Below are 18,726 nucleotides of genomic sequence, written 5' to 3'. Positions count from 1 at the left end.
GGAAAGGAAAAGTTGCCCTTTCTGTGGGGTGTGGACCCTGGGAAGAAGGAGGAAACTTAAGTGTTTGGACACCCCGTGGAGCTAGCGCCTAGGGGTATGGCTTCACCTGAGACCCAAAGTGCGTGAGGTTTCATGTGGCACTGAGGACACGTGCAGGGCTCCCCCAAGGCCTGGGGCCTGTGGCCAGCTATCAGCCAGGGCACCAAGTAGCAGCAAGATTCACAGTAGTGGTCTCAGCTTGGACTCCATGGCTCTCTCCCTGGGGAGTGACAGTTGGAAGAACTTCAGCTTGGGCTAAGGCCCAAGGGATTTTAGGACAACTTGTAGGAAGGGGGGAACTGCAGAGGGAGTGGCTGGCTTTCCTATACATCTGGCAGGAAAAGATTAGAGTGAAAAATAAAAAGGCCTTAGTGGCACATTACATTAGTGAGGTGCAGGTTACAGAAACATTTTTTTCCTTTCTCTTTGAAAATTGTTCAACTATTTGAGGAGGGCTCACACCATGCCAGGCTCTGTGCTAGGCCCTGGAGGTGAAAGATAATAAAGAACCCCACCCCATTTGCTAGCAGGAATTCCGTATTTTTCTGAGGGTTCGTATATTAGAGGTAATTCTGTCACCAGCCCAGAGTAGATGCTCAATTGCGCCCCCTTGAGGCTAACCGTAGGCCTCCAGACCCTGAAAGAACTCAGTGGTTCCAAGGGTCCCTGCTGCAGCTAAAGCCAAGATCCCAGGGTCTTTTGGGGCCCAGGGTTGCGTGTGTGGCCTAACAAAGTTCCCCTCTGCAGCACCTTGGTAGAGGAGCCCCTCACTAAATCCACCTGGGCACTTCGTGTCACTGCTCTCAGTGTCCACATACGGAGCCATCTGCCCCAGGGTCAAACCCTGAGCCAGGTGGGCACGGGGTCAGGGACAGGTGCACCCAGAGTCCTAGATCTAGCCAACGTCCTGTCCCACTGTGTCCGCCCTTTGTGCCAGAAACAGAGAGGCACGTTACACCTGTTGTCTCTACAGCCCTCATTCTATAGATAAGGAAACAGGTTTAGTTTGGATGGATGGATGGATACTTGGATGGGTATGTGTGTGGGGGAGATGTGATACAATCCCTGTCACAGGGGACCTTACATTTAGCAGGTAGGTTAGACCTGCAATGAAGTTCAATAAAACATGGCCAATTCTTCCTAGTGATCAGAACCAGTAGTATTGAAGGAGTTCAGAAAAAGGGGCTATGGGAAGGCTCCTCAGAAGTTGCCCCCCAAGCTGGGTGAGAGCCGAGAAGGGAGGTTGAGCCCTCAGCTGCCACTTCTCTGTGCTGTCATCTCATACACATGTGCAACCCCTCCTCCTGCAGCTGGCTTGTAGCATCTTGTCTCTTCTTTATCATTTTTGCTTTTTGGCAAGTTCATCTGCTAAGCTCAGTAAGACCACGCTGGGGAGAGAACACCAACTTCAGAGCCAGCTCAGGGCTGTCCTGGGACTCACTGGGCTTCCTGGGGCACAGAGAGAGGCCTTTGGGAGTGAGCCTGCCTAACCAGAGGACTCTGGGCGAGTCTCTCTCCTCCGGGGTAAGGAGTCCTTGGTGCCTGGGCTTCCTCCCAGGATGGGGCCCAGCCTTTAGGAAAATGTCTCAAATCCCTCATTGCAAAAGTCCCTAAACAATGGTTGAAAGCAAGGAACAGCCGGAAAGTAGAACTTCAGTGACAACAGAGGGAAGACAGCAGGCACGAAGCCACAAAGCCGAGGAACACCCTTGCTGCCATCACCCAGATGCAAAGGGGTTGGAGTTGGAGAGACTTGTAGATAGATGGATAGCTAAGTGCAAAGCCCACTAGGATCATTTAGGGCCCCTCTCCCCGACACGCCTCATGCACATACACACATGACCAGGACCAGCATGGCCTACGAGTGACAACTGCATGTCTGCCACCACCACATCCCCGGATGGGTAGCTTTGGAAGGCAATCAACAGGATTGAGTGAACAGCAGGTGAGAAAGGAGGCCAGGGTGATGCTAAGGTTTTGCACCTGAACAGCTAGAAGAGTAGACTTGCTGTTCTTTGTTTTTTTTATTTTTTTTTTATTTTTTTTTATTTTAGTGAGAGGAGGGGAGGCAGAGAGACACACTCCAGCATGCACTCCGACTGGGATCCACCTGGCAAGCCCACTAGGGAGCGATGCTCTGCCCATCTGGGGCCCTTGCTGTGTTGCAACTGGAGGGAAAGGGGTGGAAAAGTAGATGGGCTCTTCTGTGTGCCCTGACCAGTAATTGAACCCAGGACTTCCACACCCCAGGCTGACACTCTACCATTGAGCTAACCAGCCAGGGTCAACTTGTTCTTTTGAGACAATGGGGTCAGGCCCTGGCCATTCAACACTACTGGTAGCCAGTTGGTTAGAACATTGTCCCAATCCACCAAGGCTGCGGATTTGATCCCTGGTCAGGGCATATATAAGAATCAACCAATGAGCCTGACCTGTGGTGGCACTGTGGATAGAGCATCAACCTAGAAGGCTGAGGTCGCCGGTTCTAAACCCTGGGGCTTGCCTGGTTAATGCATGTATGACAAGCGAGAAGCAACAAGCAAGCAATGAACAACTAAAGTGAAGCAACTATAAGTTGATACTTCTCATGCCCCCCCCCAAACCAACCAATGAATGTATAAATGGGTGTAATAACAATGTGGTTGATCTCGCTCGAAATGTCAATCAATAAAAATTAAAGACAACAGGGTCAACAGTGAGAGAATCAAGTGTTGGGTGAGAAGGAGCTTGCTCATTTTGGACAAATACGACGTCCTCGTCATGCGAGAACTGAACCCACGTCTCTGGCAACATCCACAGCAGACACCTCAGAGAGACGCAGATGCCGAGTCCCAGCCCAAGTGGGTTCAGCAGAGCATGCACCCCAGAGCAGTGAAGATGGTGGCTCTGTGCTGCACTCTAATGCCTGGGCTCAGGGTGGAAGGCGAAGGGGAAGAGGCTCCCTCACATTCCATGTAGCGGCACAGGAAGAGCACGAGGACAAGGGACACAAGGTCACCTGGCGCCCATGGTCCCCTCTGCCAGGACCAGACCAGACATCGGAGTGGCCCACACAGAAGCTGCCTCTTGGCACACGTCTTTCAGAAAGAACCCTCCACTGAGTGGCCCAGCGCCTGGACAGAGAGCAGGTCCACGTGGGGCCAGTGGACAACGGTTTTGTACATCATTTTCTGAAAGGTCACTGGGTGTACCACAATCAATCAATCAACACAGGACCCAAGTCCAGTTCACAAATCAAGGAAATTTTATATGATTCAAAGAAAAATATTATATCACACATCCATTTAAATAAGAAGTCAAAGTCTCTTACATAAAACATAATTCCAAAACATTTAAAATTTTATTACTGAAACTACTTAGGAGGCTCAAAGTCAACAAAGGGCAAGCAAAACTGCTCAGAAGTAAAGTGCACTGGGGGTGGGGGGGGGGGGCACACCGCCCACGCTCCGAGCCACGCCCAGCTGTTTGCAGTCTGCAGTCTTCACATGGAGCCACAGCAGGGGGCTGGTGCTCAGGCCAGCATTCTTCAGAGGAAGCTGACTTCCAACTTATCTTTCAATGGACAAACAGAAGGCCAGAAATCATTTGTTTACAGAAGGTCTTTCTAACTCTACTCAGGAAATGGAAGTGTAAATCAAAACCATCTTCAACACATGTTCTTTAGCAACAATGCTGCTCAGAGGATGAAATTCAATGTGATAAGCCATGGAGTACTCGAAGACCTCGTACTTTCCACCACGGCATGAGGACTAACATTGTGTATCATTAAGAAAAACACCCCAATTTAAAGCCATCTGTGGCATGCACATAGAGGTTTGTGCTGATTTAAGGTACGAGTGGGAGACAGGTGGCATGGAAACATGGGCTACACACATCTAACCCCCATTCTCTTGCACAACTGTGTTACGTGTCGTGACCAGAAGTGCTAAACTAACACACAACCGGCACTCACAGACATGTAGGTCAGTTGCTAGTTGATACTAAAGGGCAATTTAATGGGAATCAACGAACGTCCACTGAATGACCAGGGGAGGGTTATCAGACTTAGAAGACCTGAACACAAAACCTAATATATTTATTTAATATTTCACCCCACCATCATTTTAATAAAAGTGAGTGCCAAAGACTACTAGGCCAAGACAAACTCGAAGTACATATAGCACAATGAGAACCATCCTGTGTTCCTCACAGGCATCCTGTGGCCCGGAGTCTCAGGGCTGCCTAACAAACGCAGTTGCAGAGGTTTCCTGGTCACTGGGGTGCAGGGGCTGTCTAGACAGGGCTTGTGCTCACACAGCTGCAAAGTGACACCCACATCTACCTTCTATCACTGCAAAACACCCCCATCCATTTCTAGTAATTTTCTGTTTGATCAAACACATGAACGTAGAGACAGCTGAGTACTGTTACTGCCACTTGGCGTAACTTGTGCATCTCCTCCGGTTCTTAATAAACAAAGGAATCAAAACACGGGCTGGGCTGTCTGCACGTGCACTTGGTCTCTGTGTACAAAGTACAAAGCTGCACTTGGGTGTAGTTTCTCCAACCAATAAGGCTGTTTCCTTTTTCTCTTAAGAAGTTGCTCTACCCACAAAATACCATGGATAAGGCCACAGGAAAAGAAGTCAATGACAACAGACAAAACAGCTGGGTTTGAGCGCTCACACTGTCTTTTTCCTGGTGTTTGAGGCACAAGTCCGAAACTGTTGAGTGGCGTGCTCACCGCAGAACACAGACCCTCGGACTCCGGGACTCTGTGGAGGCTCCCTGACATTATCACAGGATGTCAGCTGAGTGTTTACAAGTTATCCTCCATAAGTCACACCATGGACACAGGTGACTAGTTCTACTTGATCAGTGCAGCTACAGATGTACAGGAAGGTTGCCTGGTATACCCCTTGAAGATGTTATGAAGAAGCTGAGTACCAAGCCCTGCCCCATTTCTTTAAGAGACCCGTCAACCAGTTCTGATACTAAACAATTCTGAGATCTAAAAGGCCTGATTACAAACTTGTGATTTTTTTTTGGTTAAATAACGTTCCAAGGTTACTAACAGTAGAATTATTATAAAAACATTGTTAAACACTGAAAAAAAAAAAAGACTGTAAAATCATCTTTCTAGAAATTGGTATCTCTGAGTACCAACAATATAAATATTTCCATAAAAAAAACAGTATAAAGTTATACCCTGTTTCATTTCTACAAAACATGGATAGAAAGGCTATAATCAGATTCTGTAAAATTTATTGCCGAAATGTTGGTCTGAATGCTGGTGATTTAGATCATCAAATTTTCTTCCATTTCCCTAAAAAACTTCTGAAACCATAAGAGACGCTGAACCAGGTCTCATCTGTGAAAGAAGAGTTAATGTGTCTTCATCAGAACTGGCCTGCTACTTTCTTCCAGCCCCACCCCCCAGAGGATGATTTTGGGAGAGAAAACCAAAACCATCGGTCCCTTTCCCTGAAAAAGGTCTTAACACTCCCTCTGGGTGGGTCTCTGCTGACCCCAGGCAGGGGCTGGCACACCCCCTGGCGGGGTTCACCACAGAGGCAGTTCAGTTCTGTCCAGCCTCCGCCTGCCAGCCGGGCATCTTCTTGGTGGCTGTGTGGCGCCGAGTGTGCTTGGTCAGGTGGTCGCTGCGCATGAAGCGCCGGTCGCACACCGGGCATGCAAACTTCTTCTCCCCGGTGTGTGTTCTGCGGTGGCGAGACAGTTCGTCCGAACGGGCAAATTTCTTATCACAGCCATCCCAGCTGCAGCTGAAGGGCTTCTCTCCTGGCAGGGAGAAAACACACGTTAACGGGGGTGGGGGTGCCCAGCACCCATCACTGTCGCATGGGGTAATCTGTGCTTTTACATTTTGTTCCTCAAAACCTAGGGCAGCCTGACCAGGCAGTGGCGCAGTGGATAGAGCATCGGACTGGGATGCGGAGGACCGAGGTTCAAGACCCCTGAGGTCCCCAGCTCGAGCGCAGGCTCATCTGGTTTGAACAAAGCTCACCAGCTTGGACCCAAGGTCACTGGCTCAAGCAAGGGGTTACTCAGTCTGCTGTACCCCCAGGGTCAAGGCACATACGAGAAGGCAATCAATGAACAACTAAGGTGTTGCAATGCGCAACGAAAAACTAATGATTGATGCTTCTCATCTCTCCGTTCCTGTCTGTCTGTCCCTGTCTATCCCTCTCTCTGACTGTCTCTGTAAAAAAAAAAAAAAACAAAACCCCAAAAAACTAAAAACCAAGCCCTGGCCGGTTGGCTCAGCGGTAGAGCGTCGGCCTAGCGTGCGGAGGACCCGGGTTCGATTCCCAGCCAGGGCACACAGGAGAAGCGCCCATTTGCTTCTCCACCCCTCCGGCGCGCTTTCTTCTGTCTCTCTCTTCCCCTCCCGCAGCCAAGGCTCCATTGGAGCAAAGATGGCCCGGGTGCTGGGGATGGCTCTGTGGCCTCTGCCACAGGCGCTACAGTGGCTCTGGTCGCAACATGGCGATGCCCAGGATGGGCAGAACATCGCCCCCTGGTGGGCAGAGCGTAGCCCCATGGTGGGCGTGCCGGGTGGATCCCGGTCGGGCGCATGCGGGAGTCTAACTGTCTCTCCCTGTTTCCAGCTTCAGAAAAAAGAAAAAAAACAAAACAAAACCCAAACAAGACAAAAACCTAGGGCAAAAGTAATAGCCTGTTATCCTGGTATCCGGTTATTCAGCAGTCAGAAACCCCCAAGAAGCAAGTCTTCCTGCCACACCTGAGATGTATCAATAGTAAGTCAGGGGCCAAAGAGATCAAACTAAATCTTTCAGAAAATATCTTTAAATAAGTAAATCTTCAACTGTTAGCCTACAGTAGGGGAAAGACTCTTGAAAAGAGCTCCTTCCCTCTCAGGAAGCTGCACATCTAAAAAAAATCCCTCCTAGGACCTATAAGATTCCTCAGAAGTATAAACTCTTCATATTTGTTAGCACACTGACAAAGAGGTGAGTTGTAAAATAGATCAGAATTCCAGTAAGCATCTTCCTGTTACAGTTACCAGTTCCAAGTGTCCCTCTCCTTCATTTAGTTTCTGAGCACCTAGCACAGGGGTCGAGAACCTATGGCTCACGAGCCAGATGTGGCTCTTTGGATGGCTGCATCTGGCTCACAGACAAATCTTTAATAAAAAAAATGTTAAAAATATAAAACATTCTCATGTATTACAATCCATTCATTTCCTACCGCTCATGTTCATGGTTGCGGGAGGCTGGAGCCAATCACAGCTGTCCTCTGGGGGTCGTTGTATTATCTCTCATGGAATTACATTTTAAAGTATGTGGTGTTCATGGCTCTCTCAGCCAAAAAGGTTCCCGACCCCTGACCTAGCAGGTGTCCTTAGGACGTCTTCCTGGAGTTTCAGAGGTGAGCCAGGGAGCCTCTTTCTGCAGGTAACAGCATAGCCCCACTCCGAATAGCAGGAAGGTTCCCTTTCCTACAGCCTGAAGCTTTTTCTTTTTGGAGAGAAACACAGGAAGGGAGAGAGCCGAGAAGCGTCAGCTCGCACTTGTATCACTTTAAGTTGTTCACTGACTGCTTCTCCCATGTGCCTGGACTGAGCCAGCAATCCCTTGCTCAAGCCAGCAACCACAGGATCACTCAGTCGATCCCATGCTCAAGCAGGAGAGCCCGCACTCAAGCCAGATGAGGCCGTGTGATCAATCTGGCGACCTCGGGGTTTCAAACCTGGGACTTCAGTGTCCCTGGTCGATGCTCTATTCACTACACTACCACTGATCAGGTCTGAAGCTCGTCTTGACCAGGTTGTGACAATGACACACTGCCCGTGCAGCCTCATGAACTGACTTTTAAACACTTTCACGCTGTATGCCCTGCCTTCTCAGGGGTGTGTGATGAGAGGTCTAGTTCACCATCTGTGCAGCCTCAGCCCAGCATAGCATTCTGTTTGGCAGGTGGCAGAGGAATGATTTGGAATGAATGAGAGACTAGGACTAAGTATTTGATGTTTTTCAAAGTTGAACTAATGGTAAAGGTTAGCATCACAATACTCTTTTTTTATTGTATTGTATTTTATTTTTTTTACAGAGACAGAGTTAGAGAAAGGGTTAAATAGGGACAGACAGACAAGAACGGAGAGAGATGAGAAGCAGCAATCATCCGTATTTCGTTGCGACACCTCAGTTGTTCATTGATTGCTCTCTCATATGTGCCTTGACTGGGGGCCTATAGCAGACCAAGTAACCCCTTGCTTGAGCCAGCCACCTTGGGTCCAAGCTGATGAGCTTTTGCTCAAACCAGATGAGCCCACACTCAAGCTGGCGACCTTGGGGGTCTCGAACCTGGGTCCTCCGCATCCCAGTCCGACGCTCCATCCACTGCGCCACCGCCTGGTCACGCACAATACTCTCTTAAGAACCATTCTGGTCCTGGCCGATTGGCTCAGTGGTCAAGTGTCGGCCAGGCTTGTGGAAGTCCCAGGTTCGATTACCAGCCAGGGTACACAGGAGAAGCGCCCATCTGCTTCTCTACCCTTCCCCCTCTCCTTCCCCTCTCTCTCTTCCCCTCCCACAGCCAAGGCTCCATTGGAGCAAAGTTGGCCTGGGCACTGAGGATGGCTGCATGGCCTCTGCTTCAGGCACTAGAATGGCTCCAATTGCAACAGAGCAACACCCCAGATGAGCAGAGCATTGCCCCCTAGTGGGCTTGCTGGTGGATCCTGGTCGGGTGCATGTGGGAGTCTGTCTGCCTCTCTGCTTCTCACTTCAGAAAAAAAACAAAACAACAACAACAAAAAAAACCATTCTAAGGAAGAGGGCCTGAACTTCATGGATTTCATAGACCCCATGCTATAAGCATAAGGAAGCCCACTTGTTCCCAGGAATCCACCACCACTGGCGGCATGCCAGGATGGCCAGGTTATTAGACAGAGATGAACCACCCTTTGGCATGGGACTTTTGTCTGGTCAAAGCACATATGGGAGTTGATGCTTCCTGCTCCTCCCACCTTTCTCTCTCACTTTCTCTCCTTTCTAAAATGAATAAATTAAAAAAAAAGAAGTGTAGCTCTCACTTTACCTTATTCCATTTAAACTTCAGGTTGGTAGAAATATATGGAAAACTATCTTATCTAAGGTAAAAATACCCAGAGTTCCTATTTCTTATTAAAATATTCCAACTTGAATGTTTATAAACTAGCACAAGAAGCTGATCCTTCAGAACTTCATGGCTCTGTAAATGGATGTGTTTCGGGACAGTTGGGAAGAGCCTGTTCTGACTGCAGCCCTATTTTATGGCATCCTGTATTCCTACCAAGGGAGGCTGACCGAGTTCACAGGGAGACCTAGCCCTCTGCTTCCCCGACTTCGGAGTCTGCATGTGGATGTGATCACAGCTCCAACTCCAGTTCCACCTCCACCTCGGTCATCTCAGCGAAGGGTGGACCTTGGCAGTCAGCTTTTGTGGGTTCACAGATGCTGTGGCAGCTATCCTCAGTGCCAGTGCCCACCCGTCCCAGTGCCAGGCTCTTGAGCTAGATACCCAGAGTTCACATCCTTAGACCAGTCAAGCACACAAGAAACTAGAAAACAAAAAAATGTGCTGGTCAACACAACAAACCACCAGGGTCAAAAAAGGAAGGAGCCTGACCAGGCGGTGGCGCAGTGGATAGAGCGTCGGACTGGGATGCAGAGGACTCAGGTTCGAGACCCCGAGGTCGCCAGCTTGAGCGCGGGCTCATCTGGTTTGAGCAAAAGCCTATCAGCTTGAACCCAAAAAGTCACTGGGTCCAACAAGGGGTTACTCGGTCTGCTGAAGGCCCACAGTCAAGGCACATATGAGAAAGCAATCAATGAACAACTAAGGTGTTACAACGCGCAATGAAAAACTAATGATTGATGCTTGTCATCTCTCTCCGTTCCCGTCTGTCTGTCCCTGTCTATCCCTCTCTCTGACTCACTCTCTGTCTCTGTAAAAAATATAAATAAATAAATAAATAAATTTTTAAAAAGGAAGGAGAGATCAGGGCACGCCCTGGAGAACTGGTGTGGGAAGGCCCTTACCCGGTTTCAGTACAGAGCGCCAGGCCGAGGGTGGCGGGAGAGGGGCAGGATGTAGAAGTGGACAGGAGGTAAAGGCAGAGAGGAGCAAGCTCCTCAGGGGCCAGGCTGGAGCTGCCAGCCGCAGCAAAGGGCTGCTCTGTAGAGTTGCGGCAGGCAGGAGAGCCCTCTGGGAGGCTCGCAGGCTCCAGACCACCTCCCTCCACGAGCAGGCCACCCCAGCACCCCCAGCGCCAGTGAGAAACCCATTTTAGCTCCCTCCGGTCTAGCCTTCCGGGGCTGTGCTCCACAACACACTGCTGTCCCACAGGCTGTGAGCAGACACCATGGGGGGAGAACTCCATGATCAAACACATCTTTCCTGCGAACCCGTGACCTGTTATCGTGCTTACATGTTGTCTGTGTGAACCCTGAAAGGCGGGTTTAACAAGCATGACAACTTAACCATAGGCCCCTTCAAACCAAAACAGAGCACTAATCAAAGAGCAAGAGTGCTGCAGAACACCAGGACAGTCTGCCCTAGTTAAGTCACGCACCCAGTCTCCCAGGCTACCCTCAGACCTATCACCAAGCACGGCAGCCACTGGCCCAGGGAGCTATGTCCATGTTAACTCAATGAAAATGTGAAATTCAGCTCCTTAGTCACACTGACCACGTTTCAAGTGTGCCTAGTGGCTACTTTAACGGACAGATAATATTTTCATGTTTGCAGAAAAGTCTATCGAATGCAGCTGGTAAAGACAATAAAGAGATCACTAGGTCATTGTATTACTTTCTTGTATGACTTCTTCAGAATTAAAAACTATTCCTGAAAAAAATTCTATTCCTTTAAATGTCAATATTCTAGAATTCAAACTTCCCCACACTTGGGAATGACCCTTCCCCCCACAGTAGACCTAGCTCACACCAACGCTGACTGAAGGGCTGTGCATGTTTTTTAGGCTGCACAGAAAGGAGACATCTACTGAAACAGGGAAGAGAAAGGGACAATGTAAGCATCACCCTGACAGCCTACCCAAGGATCACGGTCACAGAACTAGCCCACACCTGATGGACTGGGATTCACTGATGCCGTGTTCTACAAGGACCACTGACGGCTGTACTAATTAATGCTAACCCCAACTCGCACACGACCATGAAGGCTTTTCAGGACTGAAGGGAAACAGCCACACTGCCACCTTCTCCGGCGGTTCTCATGCTTTCTTCCAGAGCAATGAGGGCTCCAGGTGCGTTCCTTAACCACTGACCTGCCATGCCCAGACCCTGCCTGCTCAGGGCTTACCTGTGTGAGTGCGGAGATGGGCCTTGAGGTGGGAACTTTTGAAGTAGGTTTTCCGGCAGCCTGGAAAGTTGCAAATGTAGTTCCTCCTTCGGGAAAAGTCTACCTGAGGGGCACAGTCGTGACCAGAGGTGATGAACACTGGGGCGGGGGCCAGAGGCAACAACCTGGTGCTCCCGGCTCCCACAACACTCGCAGGAGAGCAGGGGGCAGGCGGGAGGAGTGCCCCGGGGGGCAGGACCAGCATGACAGCTCCCTGAGGCACGGGTGGTCCCATGAACACAGGCTGGGGCACTGTGGCAGCGTGGGGGAGGATGGGTGTGACAGTTCTAGCAGACACCGGGGAAGATGGTTTCCGAAAAGCTGGTAGCATGCCACTCAGTCCCGTCACAGGGATCATCTGGCAAAGGACAGGCGGACTGGGGATGGGGACAGAAATCAGAGGGGTCGTTTCCCCTGGTAAGTCATTTTCATAATTCTTTGGTGAGCAGGCTTGAATTGCAACTGGCCAACATGCTTGTTGTCCTTTATCAGGGGGGATCAGGTCACCAGGCTTACTCAAGCAAGGTGGATAGGACGCTGAGTTAATGCTGAACACTTGGTCCGTGAGGCATGGGTCCTGCAGAGCTCCAGCATGTCCCAAGAACTGTGTTCCTCCTCCTCTGTTGTCTGAGAGTTGGCGTTCTTGACTCTGGGCGGTGGGAATGTGGACAGAAGCGGGTCTCCGTGTGGTGTGGTGGGTAACACTGATCACCGTAGCCCTGCCGTGGGGGTCAGGGGCTGGCTGCAGCAGCTCCGGTTTCAAACCAGGCAGGCTCCTCTCCTCGCCCCTGCTTGGCACTCTGGCTGCCCCTGCAGATGCTGGGGGTGCGGCCGTGACCATGTGTGCTTTGGAATCAGTTACTTGGGAAGGAACAAGTGTCCCTGTCGATGGCCCTATGAGATCAGGGCTCTGAGGAGGAGTCATGCACTTGGGGGAAAAAAAGTATGGTGTAAAGAGGGTGTTTTGGTTAAATTTTAAGGCTTACTTTGATCGTGTCGCCCCCAATGCCATTAAGTAGTAGTATCTAGGAAAACCCTGTCCAGGCAGGCTCCTAACAGCAGTGAATCTCAAGGCTGCACAAGGTACTTGATTTTCTAGTCTTCTCTTCACCATTTATTTATTTATTTTTAAAGAGAGAAGAAAGAGAAAGGAGACCGGGGCCATGGGACATGTCAACTCATAGTGGTTGCTTCTCATATGTGCCCTGATCAGGCAAGCTGGGGATTTCAAACTGGTGACCTCAGCGTTCCAGATCAACGCTCTATCCACTGCGCCACCACAGGTCAGGCTCTTCTCCCCTTTTCTGACCTCTCCTGAACCCACCATTTGTTTGGTTCTAAGAATGTCAGTGTCACTTCTGGGCCTGCATAATTACTGAAATGAGATATTTAAGCATTAAGAGTACAGAGAAAAGACAAATTTATGCTCAAAGCAAGAGCTTTTCATAATAATTTTAGATTCTCAAAAACTTTTAAAAATCCAAGTGGTGCCTGACCAGGCAGTGGCACAGTGGATAGAGTGTCAGCCTGGGACACTGAGGACCCACACTCGAAACCTCAAGGTCACCAGCTTGCGAGAAGGATTGCCAGCTTGAGCATGGGATCATAAACATGATCCTGTGGTCGCTGGCTTGAGCCCAAAAGTCGCTGGATTGAAGCCCAAGGTCACTGGCTTGACCCCCTAAGTCGCTGGCTTGAGCAAGGGGTCACTGGCCCGGCTAGGGTCCCCTAGTTAGGGCACACATGAGAAAGCAATCAGTGAACAACTAAGGTGCTGCAACAAAGAATTGATGCTTCTCATCTCTCTCCCTTCCTGTCTGTCCCTGTCGGTCTCTCTTGCAAAAATAAATAAATATATAAATAAATAAATATCCCAATGGTAATCACTTAACACACACTTAGCCAGTGCTTAGTAGCTAAGGCAAGGTGAACCTACTGGAACGAGCCCCAAAAGGCCATGCTATAACCAATGGTCTGCTTAAACCAGTGGTAGTCAACCTGGTCCCTACCGTCCACTAGTGGGCATTCCAGCTTTCATGGTGGGTGGTAGCGGAGCGACCAAAGTATAAATAAAAAGATAAGATTTAACTATAGTAAGTTGTTTTATAAAGATTTATTCTGCCAAACTTAGCGAAAAACCAACATAAAGTACTTGGTCAGTAATTATTATTATATGCTTTAACTTGCTGTAACTCTGCTTTATAAATTTTATAAAGTAATGTTACTTCCCTACTTTATAAATCACCATTACTGTGGAACTGGTAGGTGGTTAGAAAATTTTACTAACAGAGTAACAAAAGTGGGCGGTAAGTATAAAAAGGCTGACTACCCCTGGCTTAAACCAAGCCTCTCTGTACTGCCCCCAACAGGTCCCACTTACTTTCCCAGCCTCCCATGGAAGAACTCAATGCCAAGTAACTCTGAGAGGGGCACCCACAGCCAGGCCAGGTCTTGTACAATCCTCTCTACCACCTACAAGCCCCTTCTCATCCCTCTCCAAGTGGCTTTCCACACTCCCTCCAGCACAGCTTCCAGCCCAGGGCAAATAGACTGTGATTTTCACTTCTGATAGCAACTGATGCTGAGAAGTAGTTTCTTCCAGCAATTCTGTAGCTGTCGCAAGTTAAGAAAACAAAACAGTGCTTGCCTGCAGCCAACTCACACAAGAAAGATGCTGGTTGCCACAGGGAGGCGATGAGGCCAGTATTTATTTCCACCCAGCTAACTTAAGAGAGTCTGGTGCCAAAGCACAAGCCTTCCCAGCTGCCACGCACATAACCTCATCCTGGCTTCGGTCATCTGGGAGGACCTAGTCCCCACCCTGCAATTCCCCAAGTAAATGAGCACGCTTTCCTTTCTTGAATCAATCTGTAGGTTTTGTTCTATGGACATTTTAACCCTGAGGCTGCAAGCTATGACCCATCAGTGGAACAAACGTGTTTCTAAGAGATAAAGTTTCGATCTCAGGTCCTCCACAGGGGAGGCTATGAACCTGCCTGCCAACTTCCCAGGGAATCCACCCACAAGTTCCCTCCGCACGTTTACTGAAGATATGCCAGCCACTGCACAAAAACCCCCTCGCCCCGACTTACCAACGTCGATAAGGAATGGAAGTCCTTTGCTAGCTCAGGTGTAGCTTCGTCCACATGCACAGTGGTGGTGACCTCCCCAGAGTCAGACACAGGTGTGAGAGGTCTTATCTTTAATAGGTCACCTTTCTGGGATCTTTGACCCCAGGAGCTCATGCAAACAAGAGCCTCAACAGCCTCGATGTCATTCTGCTCCAAGAAGCTGCACCTACACCTTTCACTGTCATGGCGCTTCTTCTCGAGGATGGACTCACATATGTCCATGATGTCAACCTAAACGCAATATAAGGGCTTCTCAATCCAAGGGACACAAAAGGAGGCATATGAATACGCACACATGCAACACATACACGACACTCCGCACACAACAAGCTCTGTTCTAGGAAAATACAGCAATGGAGCAATCGCCACAGTTTTGCTTTCACCCCCATGTTCTGAAGAGGAAAGGTTTTCCACAGCAAGCCCTGTTTCTTAAAAAGTTATTGATATGAAGTTCATGTTCTTCTTTGGTAAACATTTCGTAAGACATTCACTCCAGAGGTGTAAGCCAAAGTGGCCAGTCACACCAGGGGACGAAGGGCACGGCTCTTCTGAGTTGGCAAAGCTACCGGAAGAGCATCACTACGTATGCATTTGGGGCAACTTTCTGGGGCATCTTCCACAGCCCTACCCCAGCAGAACTTTAGGGGGTGAGAGGCTGAGTTTCATGGACCCATATAGTAAGTCACTCCTTCATACCACAAGGTTAGTGGGGGCAGGGGCAAGAGAAAGCATTTGTAAGATCTACCACAACCCAGGAGACTGTTTTCCCAGGTATCACACCTGGCTTTTTTTTTTTTTTCAGAGAGAGGGATAGACAGGGACAGACAGACAGGAACAGAAATGAGAAGCATCAATCATTAGTTTCTCGTTGCGCATTGCGACACCTTAGTTGTTCATTGATTGCTTTCTCATATGTGCCTTGACCGCTGGCCTTCAGCAGACCGAGAACCCCTTGCTCGAGCCAGCGACCTTGGGTTCAAGCTGGTGAGCTTTTGCTCAAACCAGATGAGCCCGCGCTCAAGCTGGTGACCTCGGGGTCTCAAACCTGGGTCCTTGGCATCCCAGCATCCCAGTCCGACGCTCTATCCACTGCGCCACCACAGGTGAGACCACACCTGGCTTTTTTGAAGAGGATGGAGAGGGAAGCGACTGAAAGAAACTGATCTCTTCCCAAGACACTTCAAGTCTATAGAGACCCATTTCCACTTAGGGTGCTCAGGCATCAAACCCTTCTGTCCTGCTCGGAGGGCACACAGGTAAGGAAGGAGCCTTTACAAATGCGAATGTTATTCTGGCCCAGGTTCTGCCTGGTCCTGGCACAAACTGCGAAGTCAGACACGGGACTGCCGCCTGCTCTGCGGCCACACATGCAGGGAGGGGCTAGGACGCGTGGAGCTCCTAGACCCCTCGCTCCGACCCTCATCTAGCCCGGGTGTAAAGGTGGAACCAGCGACCTTCCTGTACCCCTCGAGTGGCCAATGCAGCAGCCCCGCCCCATGTTACCTTCCCACCTTCCCGCCCCTTCCCTCCCGCGCTCACGGCGCTCTGCCCCGCCCTCAGCAGGCTCTCCTCGCCCCCACCGTCCGCATGCCAGTTCCCGCTACATCCCTCCCGCGCTCGCGGCCCTCTGCCCCGCCCCCGCCGTCCGCGTGCCGCGTTCCTGCCACTTCCCTCCCGCGCCCCGCCGTCACACGCCGCGTTCCCGCCAGCCGCTCCCCGCCCAACGGTCTTTGGCTCACACGGGGTAGTGACGTCATGGCCTGGAAATAGCCCCGCAGCCTGCTGGCGGCGCCGCTGCGAAGGCAGGGGACAAAGCTGCAACGGGGCGGCGCGGGTACACGCCCCCGCCTGGCCCCACGCGGTCGCCGCCTCTCCGGGCTCTGCGATCCGTTCCGGCCCCCGAGGTGCAGCCGTGGCGAGGGCCCGCGCGCCCCCGGCCGCCTTCGCGCCCTGGTGCCCCGCAAAGGCGGTGCGGCCCCGCCTCGCCCCTCGCTCCGAAGGGCGGCCACTCACCGCGCGTGTCTCGCTGGGAGCCGCGGAGCCAGGCGTGTGCATGGTGCCTGCAGCCCAGAGGCAACAAAGCGGCGACGGGCAGACGCTCCGAGCACGGCAGTGACTGCACGTGCGTGGCGGAGGCGGCTTGCACGAGCCGAGCTCCAGTGGCTGCCCGCGCGCCTCTGCCCCCGTGCGGCCCTGGTGGTGCGGGAGGGGAGGGGCGGGGCGGCCGCCGAAGGCGCGGCCGCCTCTCGGCAGCCGCCGGGGGCGGAGCGCGGAGGCAAACCAAAATACACCGCTCCCCGCCGGGGCGGGGCCAGGTGTCCGCCAGCCAATCCACGTTTGGCCCGTGCACAGCCGGCCAATGGAAGCGGCGGGGAGCCGCGTGATCAAAGCCTGGCCGCGGCGTGATGCGGAAGGGCGGGATGCGGCACGTGTTTTGGTCCGAGCGTAGGGGTGGGGCCTGAGGTCCTGGAAAGTAGGGAAAAGGTCTCGGCGGTGGCGTGGGCGGCGCAGCTGCTGTCCAGGGAAGTCCCCAGTTCTGGACGCGCCCACGGGGGTGGGCACCGCGCTTAAAGGGGCCGCTACCTGCAGCCTTCCCCGGGCGCAGGCCCCCATCGACTGAGTCAGTCCACCTGGAGGCTCCAACCCGGCTACTGCCTGCTTGATTTTCGTTTTTATTAACATACTGTTGCATCACTGGCCAGGGAGAGCTTTGAAAGCTGGCTGGCTCCAGCTGATTTTGCCTGCATCTGCTGCTGCTTGCAGGCACCCAGAGCCAGAGTTCCCAGGCCAGTGTCTGCCTCTGACAGCTCTCCCCTGGCAGCTCGGGGCCACAGTCTCCACTCTTTAGGTGACGTTAGGGGAAGCCAAGACAGGGAATCAGTTCAGAGATGCCTGATGAAACCCGCCCTTTCTTCCCAGACCTGGTGCAAGTGTAATCTCCTCTGGGAAGTCCTCAGGCCTGAATGAGAGAGATGCCGAGGGCCCTTTTTTCTCTTCAAGCTGAGATGGAAGTAGGTGGGGCCCAGGGCTCTGGTCACAGCTTGTCCCTCACTGTTCTGGATGTGTAAGGAGTTGAGTAGGGTGACTTCTTTCCATTCCATCTTCCTCAGGCCCCCCACTGTACCTTTGAAGACCTTTAACTTTTGTTTCTTTAGTTATGTTAATTGGCTTCCTGCCTGAGGAAACCCTCTCAAAGTTAGGGAGCTTGTTGAATTCACTGCAAACCCCCAGGGCCTGGCCCACCGCAGGGGCACAGTCACTATGGGTTGAGTGGATGAATCAAGGTGAGCATGTATGGACACACACACACACACACACACACACACATACCCCTGCTTGGCTATCCTGCAGACACTTCTAATTCAGTGTCCTTGAATCTGAACGCATACTCTATCCAAATCTGGATTTCTCACCTCCAGCTGCCCCAAAACCTACAGGTCATTTCTGACTCCTCCCTTTCCTGCACTTGCTTCCTTCTGCCAAGTGCTTCATGCCCTTCTTCATAAATTTCTCTCAAACTGTTGAGTTCTTCCTGCCACCCACTCCCGCCTTGGTCCGGGCCACCCTTCTATCTCCCCTGAATTACTGCCACCGCCTCCCAACAGGTCTCCCTACCTCCTGCGGCAGCACCTACCATTTGCCTCTCATCTTGCTACCAGAATGAACTTCCAGAAGTAGAGATGGCATCAAACCGGTATTCAAGTCCTCAGTTGGAATCCAAACAGCTCTGGGACTGGGGACTAAACCTTGGTGCTTGGGTTTAGCTGTGACTGCATACCCAGGTCCTGCGCAGCGCTTCCTGTGCCATTTCCAACCAGTCCTCCAAATACAGAACCCTTGGCACATGGCGTTCCTTCCATGGGGAGCACCCTGATCCTTCTCCGCTTTGACCCTGTAAGGCTGCAGTGGAACTCCGCAGGGAAGCCTTTCCCGGCTCCCAAACGGCAGGCCCACTCAGCAGAATGCTAATAAGCACAGGGCTTTGGACCCAGACCTGGATCCAAACCTTAGTTCAGCCATGTGGCCAAGTCAGGGCTGCCGGTGCCTTGTTCCTATAGAGTAGGAGGTGGTAGCAGCCCCCCAGGAGTCTGGCACCCCAGCTAGTCTCACTTCAGTTTCTGTTTCTCTTCCTGGGACAGAAGCAATACCTGGAAACCTGGACAGCAGACTGGCTCAAGGCTCTGCAGGCATAAGG

The 18,726-nt window shown here is 51.4% G+C and overlaps 1 protein-coding gene across 1 annotated transcript; it reads right to left on the bottom strand.

Moving 5' to 3' along the window:
* Nucleotides 1-3,283: 3,283 nt before the first annotated feature.
* KLF11 (KLF transcription factor 11) lies at nt 3,284-16,774 on the bottom strand. Its single transcript, XM_066235825.1, has 4 exons — nt 16,545-16,774; nt 14,493-14,762; nt 11,362-12,328; nt 3,284-5,817 (listed from the first exon to the last, which is right to left on the bottom strand). The coding sequence occupies exons 1-4, from the start codon at nt 16,584-16,586 to the stop codon at nt 5,597-5,599; spliced, it is 1,500 nt and encodes a 499-aa protein (XP_066091922.1). The 5' UTR covers nt 16,587-16,774; the 3' UTR covers nt 3,284-5,596.
* Between the last annotated feature and the right edge of the window lie 1,952 nt (nt 16,775-18,726).

The sequence above is a fragment of the Saccopteryx bilineata genome, chromosome 6, assembly GCF_036850765.1.
Source record: "Saccopteryx bilineata isolate mSacBil1 chromosome 6, mSacBil1_pri_phased_curated, whole genome shotgun sequence".
Lineage (NCBI taxonomy): Eukaryota > Metazoa > Chordata > Mammalia > Chiroptera > Emballonuridae > Saccopteryx > Saccopteryx bilineata.
The sequence above is the reverse complement of the archived record's forward strand: the minus strand, read 5'-3'. Positions and strand labels throughout refer to the sequence as shown.

Coding starts and splice junctions, on each gene's coding strand:
- KLF11 (XM_066235825.1), bottom strand. CDS start 16,586: ATGCACACGCCTGGCTCCGCGGCTCCCAGCGAGACACGCGCG. Junction 12,329..14,492: donor TCCATTCCTTATCGACGTTG/GTAAGTCGGGGC, acceptor TTTTCCCCCAAG/TGCATGACTCCTCCTCAGAG. Junction 5,818..11,361: donor CCATCTCCGCACTCACACAG/GTAAGCCCTGAG, acceptor TCTCCCTGCCAG/GAGAGAAGCCCTTCAGCTGC.